This window comes from Calliphora vicina, chromosome 1 (assembly GCF_958450345.1).
Source record: "Calliphora vicina chromosome 1, idCalVici1.1, whole genome shotgun sequence".
NCBI lineage: Eukaryota > Metazoa > Arthropoda > Insecta > Diptera > Calliphoridae > Calliphora > Calliphora vicina.
In genome coordinates this window covers 149,165,117-149,186,735 of record NC_088780.1, presented here as the reverse complement: position 1 = coordinate 149,186,735, position 21,619 = coordinate 149,165,117, and the positions used below count along the sequence as shown (strand labels likewise).

The window sequence follows — 21,619 nt, the reverse complement described above, 5'->3', positions numbered from 1 at the left end:
TGCTATAATTTATAAAATGAGTTTAAAATTTTCAAATAAATAAAAATTAGGTAGAATAAAACATGGTTAACTTTATTAGGTTTAAATAAAATATGTTTAAATAAATTTTATTTAGTTTTTGGGTTAAAAAGTCACCACTAGTTTCTTAATTAGTTTCTTATTTTAACTTATTAACAATACTTTTGTGACAACATCTATAAAAGGGTTTATAATATTGTGCTTAGGGAAATATACTCATCATGCACTGTGGTTACAAACGGAAATCAAGCTTTATAAAATTATTACTATTTTAGTCTCTAAAATAAAGCGCATTATTTATAAACAAACACATACTGCGAAGCTGTTTGGCTTGTTTGCCGATACGGTAATTGGTGGGAATCGAAACCGCAACCCTCAGATTGATAGCCCACCACAGTATCGTCTAGTTTATCGGGCGCCTTAGATATTTCGACAAGGCATCAGACTTAACCCGTTCTAAATTTGTGTAAACTTAATACACAGGTTCTTGGTAAAAAATTTTAAATTCGATTTGGTTTGTATTTTATGTGAACCACGATTCAAATATGTATTGTGAAATAATTAATTGTAATGCTTATGTATCTTAGTTTCAATATATTTTCTTAAAAATTCTTTTCTTTTGAACCCAGGTTATTGAACCAAAAAATTGTCCTTGAGCAAAGGATATCTCAAACACTTTCTTCAATTATAAGCCACTGTATGGTTAAAAAGACATAAACAATTCAGAGTGGGACCATGGAAATCTCGATATAATAAACATTTAGTAGAAATTTTTTAATATTTCGAAGAAGGCATAAAATGCATTACAAGTGGGCTTAGTCAAAGAGTTTAATTTATTGAAGCACTATATAAAAATTACGTTAAACTAATAAATAGTTAATACGAAGGTTTAATGAAATTACCTGCACTAATCCTTATAGCAAACGTGGCAGCAAATTGTAAAAAAACTAATATAATAACAGATTTTTCAATTTTTTTAGACGATTTTGAAAACAAGTTCTATTTTTTGTCACGTTCTAGATCCCATGTTTATTGCTAATATATTGGAAACACCACAACTTTAGTTTAAAAATGATCGCATAAAAAATTATGTTCCAATTTGCAGATTTCTATACATCTATCTGATTTCCCGTACATAATATAAATTTTGACAATAAAACATTTAAATCGTAAAGATTAAATCACCGTAAATTACCACCTGGTAATTTTCATTTAGTTTATAATCATTTTTATATAAGTAATGAAGGTTTACACACTGAAGGGGCGCTTCATACGAGACAGAATTGCTAACCACTTTGATATTAATTTATCAAAGTCGACTGATACAAATCGATCAATCCATTTTTTTCGGAACTGGGGCGTAGTTCGAGCTTCGTCCGATTGTTCAAGACAGAGGCTTCCGCCAACTGAGAGACAGAGTTTGTTCAGTACAGTGGCTTCGGACGACTGTTCAAGATAGATGATTCTACCAACGTTCAATATAGAAACTTTGCTCGTCTGTTCAACGCAGGAGCTTCGGCTAACTGTCCCCCTAGTAAAGTTCATTTATTTATATTATAGACTAAGTATCTAAAATATTATAGTTTTAGTTATCACCCGATCCTGTACCAACGAAACGCATCACCAGAAATCCGTAGCTACCGTTTGTGACGAACTGCCCAGTTAGTGAATCGTACCAATACATCGTACCGCCGACAATTATTAAAATCCCAAAGAATCCGAAATACATATCAACAGAATCGTCTACATCCGAACGTAGTAATCATAGTTATAATAGCCCGACCCTGATCCGACGAAAGGCATCACCAGAAATACGTATCACTTGTGACAATCTACCAGTTAGTGAGTCATAATTATACATCGTGCTGCAGACGATTATTTAAGTCCCGAAGAATCCGAGATACGCATCACCAGAACCATGTGATTCCGAACCTTTATCGTAGCTTATCGGAATATAGTGTTAGCAATCACCCGATACTTTACCGATGAAACACATCACCAGAATTCCGTAGCTATCGCTTCTGACCAACTGCCCAGTTAGTGAATCATTTCAATACATTGTACCTCGGACGATTATTGAAGTCCTGAAGAATCCGAGATACGCATCACCAGAACCACCTGCATCCGAACGTTGCTGTCCCTAGCTGTTTCTAATTCGCTATCTAAAACTTATTATATATAAATTGTATTAAATATTAAAACAATAAAGAAAGACATTATCGACCCCAGAAAGGGTAAATCAATTGTGTTATCACTTAATGGTTGTGGATCCGTAAGTTTACCCTAGACTCGACTGAACTACCTCAGCCGACGTCAAAACGGAGTCGAAAACAAGGTAAATTGTCGCTTTCTGAATACAATGTTTATGGCTAATATATTGGAAAAAATACAATGATAAATCCTAACGTATTGAACTTACTTCAACTAATTTTATTGCAAACGTGACGGCATAATATGTTGCATTATTAAAGTCGCATACTAAATCATACTAAAGGTTGTAAAAAAAAACAAATGCAAATATTTAAACATGACAACTATCAACAGATATATATTTTACTTGAGTTTAAAGACCATATCTTAAAAATATTATGTTTCTAGATGCAGACGAAAATGAATGTTATTATTTGGATCAAGCATTTATTGGAAACAATACAACGACAAAACCCAACTTATTGAATTTACTTGAACTAATCCTTATTACAAACGTGACTGCAAAATACGTCGCGTTATAAAAGTCGCGTGCTACATCAAAATGTAGTTGCAAATTATCGCAAACAGGATATTAAGTTATTCGTATTTATAATAATAAAAATTAAGTCATTTTTTCAATATAAAATTGTGTAGTAAATCCTGGAGTCAACTGAGCTTACCCCAGCTGGGAGTATAAATACGTTGTTGCAGCTTATTTTCTAATATTTAATTGTTTAATTTTGTACCACTGTGTCATGTTGCAACTTTCATTTCATTTTTCTTCTTCTTATATTAAGGGATTATCTACCCTTTTCTAGTGACTATAGCAACATTTAATTACTGTCAGTTGTTGTTTTGGGAGAAATAAGTTCTCTTTTAAAATTAATTAATGTCATCTCATCTTATGTCACTTTAAAATTTTTCCTTAGCTTTGCTTTTGGTTTGCTGTTTATGTAACGTTAATGGATGATTGAGTAAAAAAAAACTATGAGAATATGTATTTAAAAAAATGGTTAGATGTGTGTTTTTATAATAAAAAGGTTTGAATTTTTTGCTTTAAAGTATTGCCAATCAAGAACTAAAAAGTTGGACAGCTAACAATTTTGGGTAAATAACAATGGAATATTGTACAACAGAACAACGCGATTTTATTGCTGAACAATATTTAAAATAATTTCGTCCAATATAAAGTCGGAATAAATTGTAAATTTCATGAAGATCTCACTGGATTATGATTTTTATAGCAAAATCAGCCCACACGTGATTGTCGAAACACAAAATACATCCACAACGTGTCACTGTTTGATGGGGTTTTTAGGCTGGAGATATCTTTTTATCAATAATGAGGCTGATGTTACTTATTTTTAGGTTCTTTAAAAATCGTTTAATTCTCCTTTAATTTATATTAGCATTAAACGTATAATTAGTGTTTTACATCCAATAAAATAAGTTTAATGCAAAACATTTCTCAAATGCTATTAATACAAAGTTGTCTTCATAAAACTATTTTTAGTTACTGATAAGTTCGCTGAACCCTGAAAAAGCAGCAACAATCTAACTTGTTTATTTAAATAGTTTCTATTTAAATAACAAATTAACTTAGTTATTACATCACATCTTTTAAAATTTACTCGAAATCATCATGCTAAACTCAAAACGACTTCATATCATAAATCCAACTCATCCAAAAAAAACTAATAAGAAATATACATGAAATTATTATGATAAGTTGACACAAAAATGACTCTTTCAAAAAATGTTTCTTCCTTCTCTTCTTCCTCTTAATTAATAAGTTTCAGAGGCAAAGTAGAAGGAAAAAATAAAATAAATTACATTAAAATGTCATTCATTCACTAAGACTTTAGAGATGGATTTTCTTTTCAAAATGAATGAACGTTTTTCTACATGAACATCATTTTCTTCCTCATTTTTCTTTTTAAATCTTTAAAAGGGTTTGTTATAATTTACAGCAATAAAAGTGAGAAAATAAAATTGCTTTATCATGTTGTTAAATCAAGTCGAAAATATGTATATTAAATACAGCTAATAATGTTTTTTATGTGGTTTTGGAAACAATCCATTGATGGTTGGATTTAGTTGGAGAATTGTCAACACGTTTTTACTGTAGGAGATTTTTAAAATATAAAGATATTTCCAGAGAAAACATCACCGGGAAGGAGGCTGAACAAAGTTCGATTAACTACAAATTGACAATTTGATTTTGTTCATGTTCTACTGCTGCGTTCTTGCACCTAACACAAAATTTTTAAATTCAAATTAGAAACATACTAAACCTTTTATACAATATTGTCACGTTCTCTATCGTAAGATTGCCTTTTTCAAAAACAAATGTTTTTAATATTTTAATATACATACTTAGATGGGTAAAACGTTTACCGAAAGTAGAAGGGAAGAACTAATGATATACTTGTGAAAAATTAAAAGAGTTGCATCAAAAAATATAAAGAACTAGCTAAAACCCGGTGTGCTTCGCTACCCGTACGGTAAAGATTTACAATATATTTAGTCTATCTAAAATTAGTTTCTGTTCATGTGAAAAACATGGATTTTCTAGATTTAGTCCGCAAACTTGCAAACACTGACGTTGAGCTTTATCAATTGTCATTGCAAATACTAAGCAAATAGGAAACTGCAATCGAATAAAATCAAATGGCATTTCCGAAGTTAGTTCATTAATTGCCTTACTGTAAGTCGAGTGCCATTACAAATACGCAAAGAATCATACAAACAAACAAACACACATTGACTTTTATATATATATAAGGGTTTCAAATGTATACATACAAATTTTAACATTTACTTAATATTTTTGGTAGTCCGCGCATTTCTGTACTAAATATTAATATTGATAGCTGCTATAGCTGTCCCTATATATAATTTTTCATCACATCTATGGGAGGTGCCACGCCCACTATTGCTTAATATATCAAAAATGTCAAAACAAAAAGTAGCCTATAGCTCCTTCCAGACATACATAAATATACTGTAAAAATTTCAAGCAAATCGGTTCAGCCGTTTAGCCGTCTATAGATCCCAAACTAAAAATAATAAACATACATACATACAGACACACATTCACTTTTATATATATAGATATAGATAATATAATAAAGCAGCTGAGAAGGCACATCTATTGATATTGGCAAAGAAAAGGTTTAATGAAATTACTTGCACTAATCCTTATTGCAATTGTGACTGAAAAATATCCCCCATTATAAAAAAAGCATGCTTCATTATACTAAAAGTTGTAAGAAACCAATGCAAATATTTTAACATAACATTATCAACAGAAAGCTATATTTAGTTTTAAAATAATAGCTTAAAAAAAAACTCAGTTTTTTGCAATTTTATAGATGCATTAGTAAAACTAAACGAGTTCTATTTTTTGTCGCGTTCTGGATGTCATGTTTATTGCTAATATATTGGAAACAACAAAACCTTACTTATTGAATTTACTTTAAATAATTAGTAATTGTAAAAGTCACATGCAAAATCATACAAAAGTTTGTAAAAAAATTAATAAAAATATTTGTATATGACAATTGTCAACATTTTTTTTACTTTAATAAAAAAGTATGTTCCCCTTCGGTGACTTCTGCATTTTTCTAAATGCTGTCAAAAACATAAAAATGCGGGACTTACAATAGATGACTTATCATTTATTTGTTTTTTTTTTACTTCGAAAATTATTACAAGATCTTGCAAAATCATTGGGAGCTACTCAAGTAGCAACAACAAAACGTTTACAAGCAGAAGGATTCATCCAAAATCAGGGAAATTGGGAACAATACGAATTGAAGCCGAGACAGATTTTGCATGTCCGAAGTGATGGTTGGGCGTTATAAAGGAAAATCATTTTTGAATAGAATCATTACTTGCTGTGAAAAATATATCCGTTACGATAATCCGAAGCGTAAGAGAGATGCCGAATCGACACCAAAACCAAATTTCCAGGTAATTCTCTGTATTTGGTGGGAGCAAAATAGGCATATCTACTATAAGCTGCTGAAATCTGACCAGACCATCACATCGAACCTGTATCAAATGCAACTGAAAACACGGCCACATGTTACAATATCTATTAAAAAATATTTAGAATGAAGACGTTGGGAAGTTTTGCCTCACCCCAGCCGACTGCAATTTGTTTCGATCGATGCAGAACGCTATCTCTGGGATACGCTTCATTTTGCAACAGTTAATTCGTTCTTGGCCTCAAAAGATGAACAGTTCTTTTGGCGCGGAATCCATATATTGCCAGAAATATGGGAAAAGGTCATAGCTAACAATGGCCAATACTTTGAATAAATGTATATTTTAAAAATAAAAGCTAAAATTTTTAAAAAAAAATCCCGCATTTTTAAGTCATACACCCAATAGTTACATTTGTTTTTTTTTTGCATGTTCTGGAACCAATCTTTATTGCTAATATATTGAAAATAACACAAAGTTTAGTTTAAAAAAAAAACGCTTCAAATAATTATGTTCCAATTCGATGATTTTTAAATTTTTCTAAACACAGTCGTGAACGATTTATATTTTTTGTCGCGTTCTGGATGTCAGTTTATGTAAAACGAATAAAAATATTTAAACATGACAAGTGTCAGAAGAAAGCCACATTATTGTACTTCAGTTTAGAGACGAACGCTTTAAAAAATTCAGTTTATAGTCGAAAATAAATTATATTTTTTGTCGCGTTCTGCATTCCATGTTTATGTTTAGGAAAAACCTAACTTTTGCTGTAATTATCGTGCTACAAATATGCTAACGGAAAATGTAAATAGGAAAAAAGTTTGTTAAAAATTCTCTCGCCCATATATTTCAATATTTCTACTTGAAAAATATCAGCAGAGCTAACTTTTTCACCAACATGCACTACTAAAATGCTATCGAACAATGGAAACAAGAAAACAATTTTTAAGATTTGCTTATTATTTTTCACTTCCAAGGCCTACAAATGTCGCGTTCTGGAACGTAGAAATAACCATTTTATCTTATCATACTTCTCAGGATTGGGGATATGTCAGTTTTTACCCATCATTTCATAGAGTTATATTTAAGTATAACGGCAAAAGTGGTGGTTTGTCACTTTAAACCCATTTGTCAAATAATAGATGAAGTTTCCGGACTTCTGTAATGTTTGAATGTGGAAAGTCTAAATAAAACAAGTAAGAAAGTATGGTCGGTCAAGCCCGACCATATAATACCCTACACTAAGTAAAAGAGCAAAAACATTTTTCTTTTAAAATTTCAATAATTTATATTTTTGAGTGATTTTCGGAAGTAGGCCTTATATGGTAGCTATGACCAATTATGGACCGATCACCATGAAATTAGGTCGTGTGATTTATGTCTATATTAACTATGTTGAATTTTGTTTGTATACCAACATTTTTAAGCGATTTATGCACGTTAAAGTGATTTTCGGAAGCGGGTCTATATGGGAGCTATGACTAATTATGGACCGATCGTAACAAAATTTGGTGACATGAATTTTGTATATATAAAACTTATTTGGAGCGGACCGATAAAATCCAATTTCGGAAGGACATTTGTATGGGGGCTAGGTGAAATAATGGACCGATTTCAGCCAGTTTCAATAGGCTTGGTCCATGGGCAGAAAATAATATGTACCAAATTTGATTGAAATATCTTCAAAATTGCGACCTGTAATCTGTGCACAAGGTTTACATGGACAGCCAGCCAGCCAGCTAGTCGTTTAATCGACTCAAAAAGTGATTCTAAGTCGATCGGTATACTTTAAGGTGGGCGTTACAAACATCTTCACAAACGCATTATACCCTCCCCACTATGGTGTTGTAGGGTATAAAAAATGCATATTTTAGAAACATATCAAACATGTTTCATTATAATTATACACATATGTATCTTAGCTGATAAAGGTTCACAATTATTTGAAATAATTGAAACTTTTTTAAAGAAAACATAAATAATTCTCATTAAATCTCAATAAATTAAAATTTAGTTTTATGTAACAAACAAAAATGCGTAATTTTAAGTTCATGTATCTCTTTGTGAATATTTTAGCTTTATTTTTTGTGACGGTTAAATGCATAAATTACAATATATTTTTGTATGCTTCATATATGTATATATATAATAGTTTTACACAATAATTTTAATTAAATATACCAATTTTTGTATATATGTATGATTTTTTTTAATTTGTTTTTATAAAATTTGCATTTAAATACAAAAATTTATTTCCTCTTAGTAAATAAAAAATTTAATATTTATTATTTTTTTTTTGTTTTTATTTTGCCTTCAAATTGATTTACAATATATTAAAAAAAATCCAGTATATCATTCATAAATGATTTATATTTGTACAATTTATTTTTTACATATTTTTTTTTTTGTATTTTTTAAAGAACATTTTATTTATTTTTACTTAAATTTTTCATTATATGGGGAATACATGCGAATATTTTTTATAAAAATTGAATTAACTACTAGAGTAAATGTACATTTATTTATTTTATTTTATATGTATTTAAATTTAAATAAATAAATGTAGATGCCATGGTTGTTTAATTTAGTGTTTCCATTTTCCAATACGTGGCCAACAACAAAGTAAATGTCAATAGGTTTAAGGTGCTTTAGTTTGTGTTGGCCATAGTTAATGCGATATAGAGTTGTTGCTGCCGGTTATTTTAATCGCAAACTTGTGTTCTTTTACCTAAACGTGGCTTAAATTGCACCGACTTTTTCATGACACGAGGTAGAAATTGTCGTGAGACTGCATAATCGTTGGCCATATTTAATGCACCATCAAAGTCATGTCCTGCAGAGGTCGCGGCACCCGCATCAAACAATTGAAAATCAATGCTGCGCCCCAGGCGTGGTGTACGTCTTGTGGGTAATTGACGTTCATTAGTTTGTACTGCTTTAAAGTGCAGTTGTATACAACAGAACAGAATAAAATAAAAACAAGAAAGTGTAACAAAATGTAAGAAAAGAAAGAAAATTGCATATAATTATTAGATTCTCTATAAATATGCAAATTAATAATAATGCAAAACTAGTCTAAGAAAATGTGTTTATTTAACCTACACTGCTTTAGTTTCTGCAACAACATAAAGTACAATAGTGGTGGCATATTTTCCAAATCCATTTCCTGTGACACTGGCATAATGGCATTATCACCCAGCTCTTCTATGAACTCATTAAAATCTTTATACTCTGCAGCACTGCCAAAGCCATTTCCAATACCACCGCCAATGCTGCCCAAATCAAGCTGTGAACGTTTTTGGCGTGTTTCGTAGGTGGCTTCACTTTGTAGTTGATGATGTTGTTGTTGCTGCTGACGCTGTTGTTCATGAGGCATTTCCACCTTTTTAGCAGCCTAAAATGGTGTTTTTATTTTTTTGTGTAAATTTAGATAAAAAGATTGTTAGATTGTGTTTTAAGTATCTATTTGATGCTCTTGTTAAATTAAGTTTGTTGACAGGAAAAGTACACAGATATTTGACTAAGTGACGAGGGTTGTTAGAAAATTAATGTTTAGATGTTAGTTTGATAAATTCTTATCAATATAAGAAAAATATTAGTAACAAAAAGCTTTCATAGAGGCAGGTTTTGTGAGTATTACAATGATGTAAGCTCCTACAAAATCTTTTGCATTTTTTATGAAAATTTTTTAACGCATCTTTAGTAAAAAATATAACTTTAGTAAAATGCTATTTTAAAAAACATTTTAGCCATTTTTATAATATCGACGAAAAGCTATTTCAACAAAGTTTTAGTAAAAAGCTTATTTGAGAAAACTTTAGTGAAAAGCTTTTTAAAGAAAGCTTTGATAAAAAGATGTCTTAAAAAGTTTTCACTAAAGTTTTCTTAAAAAACCTTTTTAGTAAAGCATAGACAGGTTTTTGCATTATGAAAGTTTTCTAACGCAGCTTTAGCAAAAATATATTACTTTGCTATATAGATGTCTTAAGAACCATTTTAGCCATTTGACAACAAAGCTTTAGTAAAAAGTTTTTATAAGAAAACTCTAATGAAAAGCCTTTTCAAGAAAGCTTTAAAAAAAAGATGTCCTAAGCTGCTTTTACTAATTTTTTTTTAAAAAAGCTTAGACAGGTTTTGTGAGTACGATAGCGACATAAACCCCTACAAAAGCTTTTTATGGCAAAGTTTTTTCAACGGAGCTTTAGTAAAAAATATTACTTTAGTATAAAGCAGTTTTAAAAAGCATTTTAGCGATTTTTGTAATGTAAAAAAGCTTTTATAAGAAAACTTTAGTAAAAAGTCTTTTAAAGGAACTTTTGATAAAAAGGAGTCTTAAAAAGCTTTCACTAAAGTTTTTTTAAAAAAGGTTTTTACTAAAGCATAGACAGGCTTGCGAGTACAATAGCGCTGTAAGTTCCTACAAACCTTTTTGCATTTTTTATAACGGAGCTTTAATAAACAATATAACTCTAGTAAAAAGCTGTCTTAAAAGGCATTTTAGTCATTTTTTAAAAGTAATAAAGCTTTTTCAACAAAGCTTTTGTAAGAAAAAGATGTCTTAAACAGCTCTCACTAAAATTTTGTTAAAAAATCTTTGTGAAAAAAGAACATAAAAGCATTTTTTTGCTAAATACTCGTAGTTTTTTTGAAAAGAATTCTTAAAAAAATTTTTATTAAGAAAAATATATTTATTATACAAAAGCTCATATTGTGAGAAAAACTTTTCTGTAAATCTAAGAATATAAATGATGGGACATCAAACAAAAAATCGTCTATTAATAATACTGAAACTTAGCAATCCATATTTCTGTATACAATAGCCGACAGAAGTCTTACAACATCACCTACAAATAAACAAAAATCTAATTTCTGTCTATACAAATCCCCCGCTTAAGACAGACATTTATTTGCCTTTGATATTGTTAACTGCAAAATTTCCTAAGTGTTAATTGTAAGTGCTTACAAATTAACCACATTTAACAAATACTTTAAATGAAATGTTAACAGGTGTTCAAAACAATTAAGGATTTTATGTACATGAACTAATTGCCAAGTGAAGGTATTGAATTTTAAAAAACAGATATAAACAGTATTTGCAAAAAGCTGTAGAAATTACTGTTTAAATTTACAGTATTAAACTGCAAATGTCGTAGGTTTAATGCCTGCCGAGTGTCTGTCCAGTTTTCTGTACTATCCAGCTCAGTAAGATGATTGCAAATTCTATTTATAAATCATGCTTTCTTTAGAAATCTTATTTGAGTAGCCATAGTTTTTTTGCAAAATGATTCTGATGAAATCTTTAGTACTCTGGCTGATTTAGAATTTAATATTAAATAATTGTACATATATTCATATTACTTTCTTCTTTAAACTAATATTTCTCAATGATTACTTATGCCCATTTCTAAATATTGCCCCAATTAGAGATATTCTATATAAACCATTTACAACTATTCAGTAAGGTAGCCCCAAAAAAAGTTTGTGGCTGCTGCCATCTAAAATAACAGTTTAATTTATTATATCTTTGTCCTGGCGTTAAAATCTGATGAGCTGGAGCAAAGGATACAAATTTCCTTTTTAAGATTTTTGTCATATTTCATGCAAAGGAAATATATAAAATATTGATATCATGTGAAATGTCTTCGAAAGAACCATGCAATGTCATAGCTAAAATGATCGTGTAAGACGAAAACTATAAAATTAAACATTTTTATATATAATTAGTTTAAATTAATCCCCGAAACAGATTTTTCCATTTATCTAGTTTGAACTTTATATGGATTTTTGGAAACCTACTTTCTTCCTTATTTTTCCTCCCTACAAACAGTACCATCCTACTATTTATATATTATCATTTCTAACCCCAAAATGCTGCTGCATGCAATTTAACATATTCTCTAACCATTACAAAACTTTACAAACTCTCACACACACAAAAACTGCTTCAAATTGTTATTACGATTTCTAAATAGATTTTAAACTGAATAGAAATAGAATTCTAACGAAATGAAAACATAATTCCGTATACAGAAAGTGTAATTCCGTATACGTGCAACCTTTTTATGGTAATTGCTGGAAACTATAAACTTTTTTTTTCTATACACCAGAACACAACATATTCATGTTTAGATGTAGAAAATGTAGACAACTATTAGAGACATACATTTATACACATTCACTCTTACATTGTTACAAATCTAATATGTATTACAAAATCTGAAATTGTCAGCAAAGTCAAGCCACAATGCAATTCAGTCAAAAATTGTTCAGATAGGACAACAACACAAAAATGCATAGAAATTCAAAAATTGTTGTTGAAGTTTAAATAGAAATTTTTGTTGGAAAATGTTTTGTAGTATTGCATGTAGATGAACTTGATTTTGATTTGAAAGTTGGGAAGTAATGAGACCAGCTTCATTTGAAATAAAAAAAATCGATATATTTCCAAAACATTTTAGTTTCAGATAAAACTGAATCATTTGAGAAGATACACGCACAGAAGAAATATAATTGGGCATGGTTCAATATTGTTACAAGTTTTTTAGCAATATTATAGTCACAGTAACCATTTACATGATTGTGGTAACCATAATATGGTTAATTTACGATTCACATGATTGTATCAACCATATATATGGTTACAGTAAACAAATATATGTTTGTGGCAACCATATTTATGATGAATAATTTTATCATAATATGTTGTTCTCAGATTATGATAAGCCTTAAGCCGAGAGCAACACAATATGATAAGTCCTTCATCATATGAATGGTTGTCACAAACATATATTTGTTTACTGTAACCATATATATGGTTGATACAATCATGTGAATCGTAAATTAACCATATTATGGTTACCACAATCATGTAAATGGTTACTGTAACTATAATATAGTTAAAAAACTTTTAACAATATTGAAATGGTTACAGTAACCATGCCCAACTATATTTTTTCTCTGCGTGTAGCAGGTCAATGGCAATATGTTGCTAAAAACAGCAGTTTTTTGTATAAATTCCATGTTTTCGTAAAACTTATTAAAGCAAAAGTAATATTCATATTGTAGGCGAAAATAATAAAACAAGGAGAGTATTGATTATAAAGGGTAAACCATAATTCAGGCAAGATTTACCGCCATTGTCCAGAAAAGTTGTTGCCAATCACAACAAAATTAGTTAGACAGCTGGTTATAATCTAACATTACACAAGAAAAATATTTTAAAAATAATAAATGTTTGATGGCTGTAGTACGAAATGATTGTCTCAAAAACAATGTAAACTTTTTATTTATTGATTTTCTGTACAGCAAAACAAGTCTTATAACAACAGTACAGGAATATATATGTCGATATGAATGTTATAAAAAAGAACAACTTAACGTAAAGTGAAGTGAAAATAAGTTAAATACAATTAGTCACAAAAAAGTTATAATTTTCTCAAGCTCATATCTTGCAAACAATTCGGAATTTTGATTGACTCGCTGAGGCAAAGTTGTTGCCCTTGTCATAGAGAACAAAAATTGTGAACATATAAAATCAAAAAAACTTCATCTTCAAAATCAAAATCGCAAAAAACTTTAAAAAATTCGATTTTTTTCCCCTTTTTTCCCCTGTTCAGGTTCATAGGTAGAAAACCGTTTAAAATTCAAGGAAATAATCAACTACAAAAATGTAGCTAAGATCTCAATAAACAAATTTCTAGATCATATGAACTACTGAGGAATGATTCTTAACACAGTTTAGGTAGGTCAATATAAGTTAGAAGAAAAAACTAAAGGAATAAAACTATTAAATAAATATAAACTAAAGCATACTTTTAGGCAGCTTTAAAACAATTTATTTCGAATTTTTTAAAGTTTTTTTGCAATTTTGATCTTGAAGATGAAGTTTTTTTGATTTTATATGTTCACAATTTTTGTTCTTTATGACAAGGGCTACAACTTTGACTCAGAGAGTAAATCAAAATTCCTAACTGCTTACAAGATATGAGCCTGAGAAAATTATCACTTTTTTTGACTTTGGGAAAAACTTTTTTTTTCGTGTTGCACTGCACGGTAGTCAATTCCGGCCAAAAATCCATAACTTCTTTATTTCTTCATAAAAATGTTTGAAATTTGTTATTTGTATTAAGAATAACATAACCAACCGATCGATAAATATTTCGATGTTCAAGTACAGGGTTTGGTCAAAAAAGCATGGACGTTCTAAAAGTACCAACAAATTGCATGTAAGCGGCTGATATTTATTCCAAAAATAAAGAATAAAATATGTGATCGAAAAAAAATCGGTAATTCAAATTTCGGATTACATATGGAGGGTTTGTCCAAACAATCATGGACTTTTTAAAAGCATCGAAAAAATTAGGTTATTCATGTAAATGCCTGAAATTTAGTCCAAAAATTAAGAATAACATAAGTGATTGAAATAAATGGTCGTAAAAATTTCGGAATACATATACAGGGTTTGGCCAAACAAACGTGGACGTATTGAAATAATCGAAAAAGTTAGGTTATTCATGTAAAATTTGAAATTTTGTGTACATTTAAGAAAAACAGACTTGATCCATCGCAAAAAATATTATAAATTGCATATAGGAGTTGGCCAAATTAAAATTTACGTTATAAAAGTATCGAAAAAAGTATGTCATTTTTGTAAATGGCTTCAATAAGGTTTTTAATTAAAAATAACATAAATGATCGATTGAAAAAATTTCGACATACAAATACATGGTTTGGCCAATTCAGCATAGACGTAAATAACTCTCAAACTTACATAATTTTTGAAATTGACCAAAAAAATACAAAAAAAATGTGTAAAATATGTAGGCACTAAAATCGTTCTGGTTATGAGAATGGCAGATAATTGCAGCTGAAATGTATAGTACTTACTCTTGATACCTTACAGTATTAGATGTAATTTACGCTTAAGCTCTAATAGCCCCATTTAATTTGTTTTGGCCTTTCAAACTTTTTTTTTTAATTTAGTTTCTATAGATTTTAAACTAGTTCCAAATCATTTCACTTGTATATAAAAATAACACGCAAAAACTCCTTAATAACTACGTAGAATGGTTAACTGCTAACTGTTTTATAAAAGCATGTGCTAATTTGCAAAAAGAAACTTTAAAGAAAAAAGCTCAGGCTACTTCAATTCAAAAGTAAAAAAATCACATTTTTCTAATATTAAAATGACAAGAAAAAATCTTTGACTTTACAGCTCTATAAATAACCATATAGTTACTTTATAGCCAAAATAATTATGATACTGTATATTCTGAAGTGTTAAGAAAAATTTACCATCAAAATTTTATAAAAATTAAAAAAACAAAAAAAAACATTTTTGGCCGGAATTTACCACCGTGCACTGTGTTATTAAACAGAACTTTGTGTTTTGTTTTGTTCACTGAATCACATTTTGCAAATAGTTCACACTCATATAAAGGTACTAGTCAGGTAGTTTTCGCAAATAGAATTCTTATTCTTAATGATGTATAGAATTGACTTATCTATTCAAATACGTTTGGGCAACCAGTGATTGGATGTGGTTAGACCAGGAGAGATTGTTATTAAATACTAGTCCTAGACTTTAAGCTGATTGAATAATCACAATTGTTTTGTTGTTGATTTTAATGTCATTTTCAATGTTTTTTATGAACTAGCAGACATTTTTGTGGATTTAAACAAAGCCCTGGAATATTTTAATGTAGATCCTGAATGATTTTATTAAAATTTTAATGGATTGAGCTCACCGTAATACTGAGATACATCTGTACATTATCAGCGTACATGTGGATTTTGCACTATGATAGTTGCTGAGGTAAATCATTAGCATGTAATGAAATGAGAAGTTGTCCGAGAATTGATACTTGTGGCCCGCCTAGTTTAAGTTTCAGCTATTTAGAGTATATATTATTTAGGGAAACTAATTGAGTGTGATTCATTAGATATGAAGACAAAAGTTTTGTTTGATAAATATGAAACCACGGTTTACTGTGTCGAACGCTTTCGAGTGATTCAATAAAGTTTTCCAGAATCAAGCTCACATCGTAAGCTACATCGAATGAAGCAGTTAGACAGCTGTGGTTAAAGCGTAAACCAAATTGTTTTCATAGATGTATTTCATCATTTGTACATGCAAAATTTGTTCGAATACTTTCTAGAAATAGCACAATATTGCATTTGGACGAAAATCATTACTGGATTTTAGAATATGAATGATGTTAGCGTTTTTCTATATAATGGAAAAACAAGTAGTGGTAATTGTAGTTTTAAAAAAGTGAGCAATGAAAAGCAATAACAATAGCTGAATGATTTTTATAAACTAGGGGTGTATATTGCCCTGAATTCAACAGGTCCGTGAAACTATTGAATGAGAAATTTCCCCGTTATGTAGACTTGTAATTTAACTCCATTGGATATTATTTAATGGGGTCACAGGTCTATGCCAACAAGCCCACAATCAGAAGGTAATTTGATCGAAGTGCTTTTCCGTACAAACCCTTCCTTGTACATGAAAAGAAAAATCTAAAGGAAAAAAATCTATGTTTACTATTTAATTTAAATCCAGCGTTAATTTAGGGACATCCTTTGTAATAGCTGCTCATTTTTAAGTTCAAGGAAAAATTCTTCTTTTTTTAACAGGCTACAGATGCTGTGTGGGAAGAATGTAATTTAAATTTTTATCCAGTCACCCTTCTTCATAAATTTGGCCAATTTAGTTGGTCACTTTTGCAATTCGAACACACTCTCTCCCTCAGCCTTAAACAATGCTACAACTTTCAACAATAAAAACCCATTACAAAAATTGTTTCCTTTTTTTGCTGCTACAGCTTAAATTTAACACACATACACACATGTTGCCCAGCAACCAGCAAGTTAACTGTAGCATTGATTTTTTATTTAAGGTGCAACTTTCTGCATTTCTAGTACTTCTTGCACTTGCACTTGTACTTTCATTTTAGTCCCTTGCAAAAACTTTCCTTTAACCATTTGTATAGGTGTGTTCGTGTGTTTTTGTGATAGAAAACTTTCAAATGGAATGTCAAAAGTATCATTTACTGTTATTTTACACTCAGTTTCCCTGGCTGCTCTATATTTAGGAATTGATTTTAAAACCCAGTGTCAATTTAAAGTTTTTCTATTTTGTATAACACACTTTGGTGAAAATAGCTTGCAGTAAGAAATTTATTGTAACTAAAGAAGGAAGCAACAAGTTATATTTGTTACTGGTTTACTTTTTTTATTAGTTTTTTTCAAAAGATTTCAAATATTGTTTAAAAGTGAAATATTTTTAAAATTGTTTAGTTAAAGTTAAGCGTTTATTAAGTTTTTGATTTAGCTTGGCAGCTTTAAATGTCATAGACTGAATTCGTTTTACAACCTATGGAAGTTAAGGGAATTCTTAAAGAAGATGCTGCACAAATTCATAAAATTTGCTTTAAGATATTGGGCAACAAATAAGACGAAAATTTAAAATTGCACCGAAACCATTACAAATATATTTTCGGAGACTACACTTAGATTTGTTGTGGCAGTAATAAAGTATGTTGATAAAATTCAGTTATGACCAAAATTGCAACATCTTCAAATGAGGCGCTTAAGGCGAAATCAGTCGATTGGGAGCAAATTCGATTGACCCGAAGAAACTGTATTCTTTATACAGAGAATTAAGTTTCATTGTGGCAACCGAATTTGTCGATTGATTCTGTCTTAGTGACAAAATTTTATGGTTATGGCTACAAAATTTTTGAATTTTATGTTTAAAACTGAATCATTCGATTGGCAATAAATACGGTATAATACCCATTTTTCTTTAAAATAACACAAATTTGATTACAACAAACGTAATTCATCTTTATCATTTAACTTTTTGTTGCTAGAACCAAAAAAATCTTAATATATAACTATTCTTGTTTCTCTAAGTTGTAATTGAGTCTAGTTTTGAGATGAAATCAAGAAATTTTGGTTAAAAACCAATTTATTAAGCCTTGTGGAAACTTTTTGCCAGAATCACATTTTAAATATTTAATGCGTTTAATTTGAATGCCTAGAAAATGTTAAGTTATTTCTGCTATTTATTCTCTTTTTGTTGCTTCTATTTGTTTGTCAGTATTTGTACTTTTCCTTATCAGCACTAAAATACAAATAGCTTCAAAACTTACCTCATTTCGGGTGGGTTTAGACATGCTCATGGTGTAACAACAAAATGCTACCAAAACAAAAGTTAAACAACTTAAACCAGTCATGATAAATCAGAAATTCTGTCAGTCTTTGTTAATTTCGTTTGAAGATGTTTTTGCTGATGCTGTTTTATCTGACTGTTTACGCCTTCAAACACTATAAATTTAGCTGGAATTTAAATGCGGTAAGTTTTGTAAACTGCTGGTGGTTTTTTTAATTCCAAAACCTTAAGATTTAATCACTAGAAAACAAAAATGTTGCACTATTTTGTTTCTTTTTACTATCTTTTTTTATAGCAAATTTGTATATTAATTTATAGTTGTTTAGAAGTTATAAAACACTTTCTATTTGATCTTTAACACCAAGAGGTTGTAGTGAAACTGATGCTAAAACAATTGAAAAGTTCAATATTTATAGGCCAAAAGATGGACACAAAATCACATTGATACACAATCAGAGAAGGGTAATGAATGGTCATGTTGGTAAAGATAATGATAACAGGATAGATATTGATGATGATGATGATAGTGTGAAGACTTCTAATGATTATAGTGTCACTAGAGGTATTAGTGTAACAGTTGGAAAGCAGAATGTGGGAAAACATGTAGGAGACCATGACAGCTAAGAAAATCTTATTGATGTTATTAGGCAAAGACATACATATGTACATATACATGTTTTTGTAGTAGAAATTAATTTGTTAAAAAGTCAATCACAATATTAGTTTAGTGCATTAGGATGGTGCCAATTGTTTTGATCTAAAATAGCAATGTTTGCAGTGTAAACTAAAGTCATTCCGTTTGTAACACATCAAAATATTTGTCGCAGACCCTCATTAGTACATATTAGGATATTCGAACTATTCGATTTTTCTCTTGTTCGAATAAAACGAATAATTCGAATAAGAGATTTTAACTTGTTCGAATAATTAGATCACACGTTTAAAATTAATCGAATTATTCGAACAATTTAAATTTTTTTTAAAAAAGTAAAGAATGAAGTTTTGATGTCGGTTTTTTAATATTTTATTGTTAAAGAAAAACAAAAAAATAACGTTAAACTTAACAACTCAAGTATTGATAATGTTAAAAAACATTCGAAAACAAAGTCAATCATTAAATTTTCATCAGAAATATTCTGATTAACTCCCGAACTATCTACAAAACAATTGACTAGCAAACCCTTTAGTTTCCGTTTTGGAGCTATGCTTTAAAAAAATTGAGCTAGTTGGACATGATCCTGAATTCAAATACAATATAAACGTATTAAGAACTTTTTTATGTCGTTCATTAATTCGGGTTTTAAATTGAGTAACTAATTCTTTTGTAAATTAATTATTCACTATTTCTAAATTATTTGTAACAAATTGTATTATATATCAAGCTCTATCAAGGTTGCCAAATCTTTGCCTAATAAAGTGGTCTTGGGGAATTACACAATAAAGGAAATCTGTCCAAAATTTGATATCATTGTCAGTGAACGTGGCTAATTTAAAGACAGGCAGTACATTATTGACGTATTTACAAAAACTCAAAAAGTTTATTACCATGTTAGACAAAGATGTTCAACGATGTTCAAAATCATGTATAAGACGAACTCCATGCATTTCTTGCAACAAAACGTTAGTTTGCAATATTTGTGTTTATCATTCGATTTATTAAATATTTTGCAACACTTACGTACGCGGTTAATAACATCACTTATATACATATATTTTAAGATCATGGCCTTCATCTATATCAATGTAATCATTATAAATGTCATCCTTAATATCACTTTCGACGACCGTTTCAAAATCACATTCTCCACCACATTCAACTCCACTTTAATCTAAGTTAATATTTTGATTACTAATTGCGATTCTTCTAATATTTCGCCAGCTAAATAACAAATATTTTATTACGTACCTTTTATTTTCATTGGTTCAAGTCCTAAGTTAAAAATTTTTAAAGATTTGTTTTTAGAATTGTATCTGCTTGCAGTAATATTTATATATTTATAGAAGGAGCTATCAGAACACTCATCCCTTTGTCTTTAGTTATTTGTCGAATTTCAGAAACAATAACATTTTTGTGAGTCATTATTACTTATTTAAATTTGAAATTATGAAAAATTTTAAGCAATTTAATAAATTCAAATATATGTATTTATTCGTTTTATTCCATTATTCTACATAAAATTGTTCGAATTATTCGTTATTCGAAAATGGTCATTTTTAAATTATTCGACTAATTATTCGTAAGAAATTATTCGATTAATCGAAGATCATCAGTCGAATGAATACCCTAGTATATATATTATTGGTCGTGATAAGGTTCTAAGACAATCTAGCTATGTCCGTCGGCCTGTCTGTTGAAAATACGCTAGGACCCAAACAAAAGGATCTTGCTGGCTGATATTTTCCGTAGATTCTCTCTGTTGATAAGGTTTGTTTGATATTGATAATGGACTATATCGGTCAATGCTTTCATCTATCCCCCATACAAATGTCCCGCCGAATACTGTTTGTGCAGTCATAAATATGTTGATTATACTGCAATTCTGATAAAATTTTACTCAAATTAGTTCTAGGTACTCCGAATGTATACTGAAAGTATGGCGAACATCGGGAAAAATTTATTTGACGAATATTCTTAATTGTCTTATAGTAATTAATATCGTGATGAAATTGGACATAAACAAGTTTTATATGAACCTAAATCGTTGTATTATCTTTTGTGAGAATCAGTCCATAATTGACCCTATAACCCTTGTATAAGAAAATTATTTTATTTCAAATATTGATGGGACAGCTGAATATAACACTCTAACCCCCATTTTCTCAATATCTGGCTAACGCTATAACGATATACTTCCAATTAACATTTTTTTGTTTGAGAACTGTCAGTTTATCGTCACGATAAAAACTAACTAGATGTTGAGAAAATGGGGATAACTTGTTTGTTTTTATTTCCGGCTTTAAACGTTACTCAGCTGAATTTCCGAACATGAAGGCGTATGATTATTTTTTGTTGTTTTTGAATATTGCATATTCATCATACGTAGCGTAACACAGTGTAATAAATCTGAATCTTCTAAACTACTGACCTGATAGCATAATAATGTCTGAGCGAATCATAAAAGACGACATAGGCTTTAAGAAAATAAAATTTGTGCCAGATACAGGGTGCTAAAGTAAACCATCTCTGGTTAGGAAAACTATGTACAACTTTGTGCAAATATAGGCAGATTTCAATGAATGAAC

At 29.6% G+C, this 21,619-nt stretch overlaps 1 protein-coding gene across 1 annotated transcript; it reads right to left on the bottom strand.

The window, feature by feature from the left end:
• Positions 1–8,892: 8,892 nt before the first annotated feature.
• Hug (protein hugin) lies at positions 8,893–18,386 on the bottom strand. Its single transcript, XM_065503214.1, has 3 exons — positions 18,357–18,386; positions 9,301–9,592; positions 8,893–9,133 (listed from the first exon to the last, which is right to left on the bottom strand). The coding sequence occupies exons 1-3, from the start codon at positions 18,384–18,386 to the stop codon at positions 8,901–8,903; spliced, it is 555 nt and encodes a 184-aa protein (XP_065359286.1). The 3' UTR covers positions 8,893–8,900.
• Between the last annotated feature and the right edge of the window lie 3,233 nt (positions 18,387–21,619).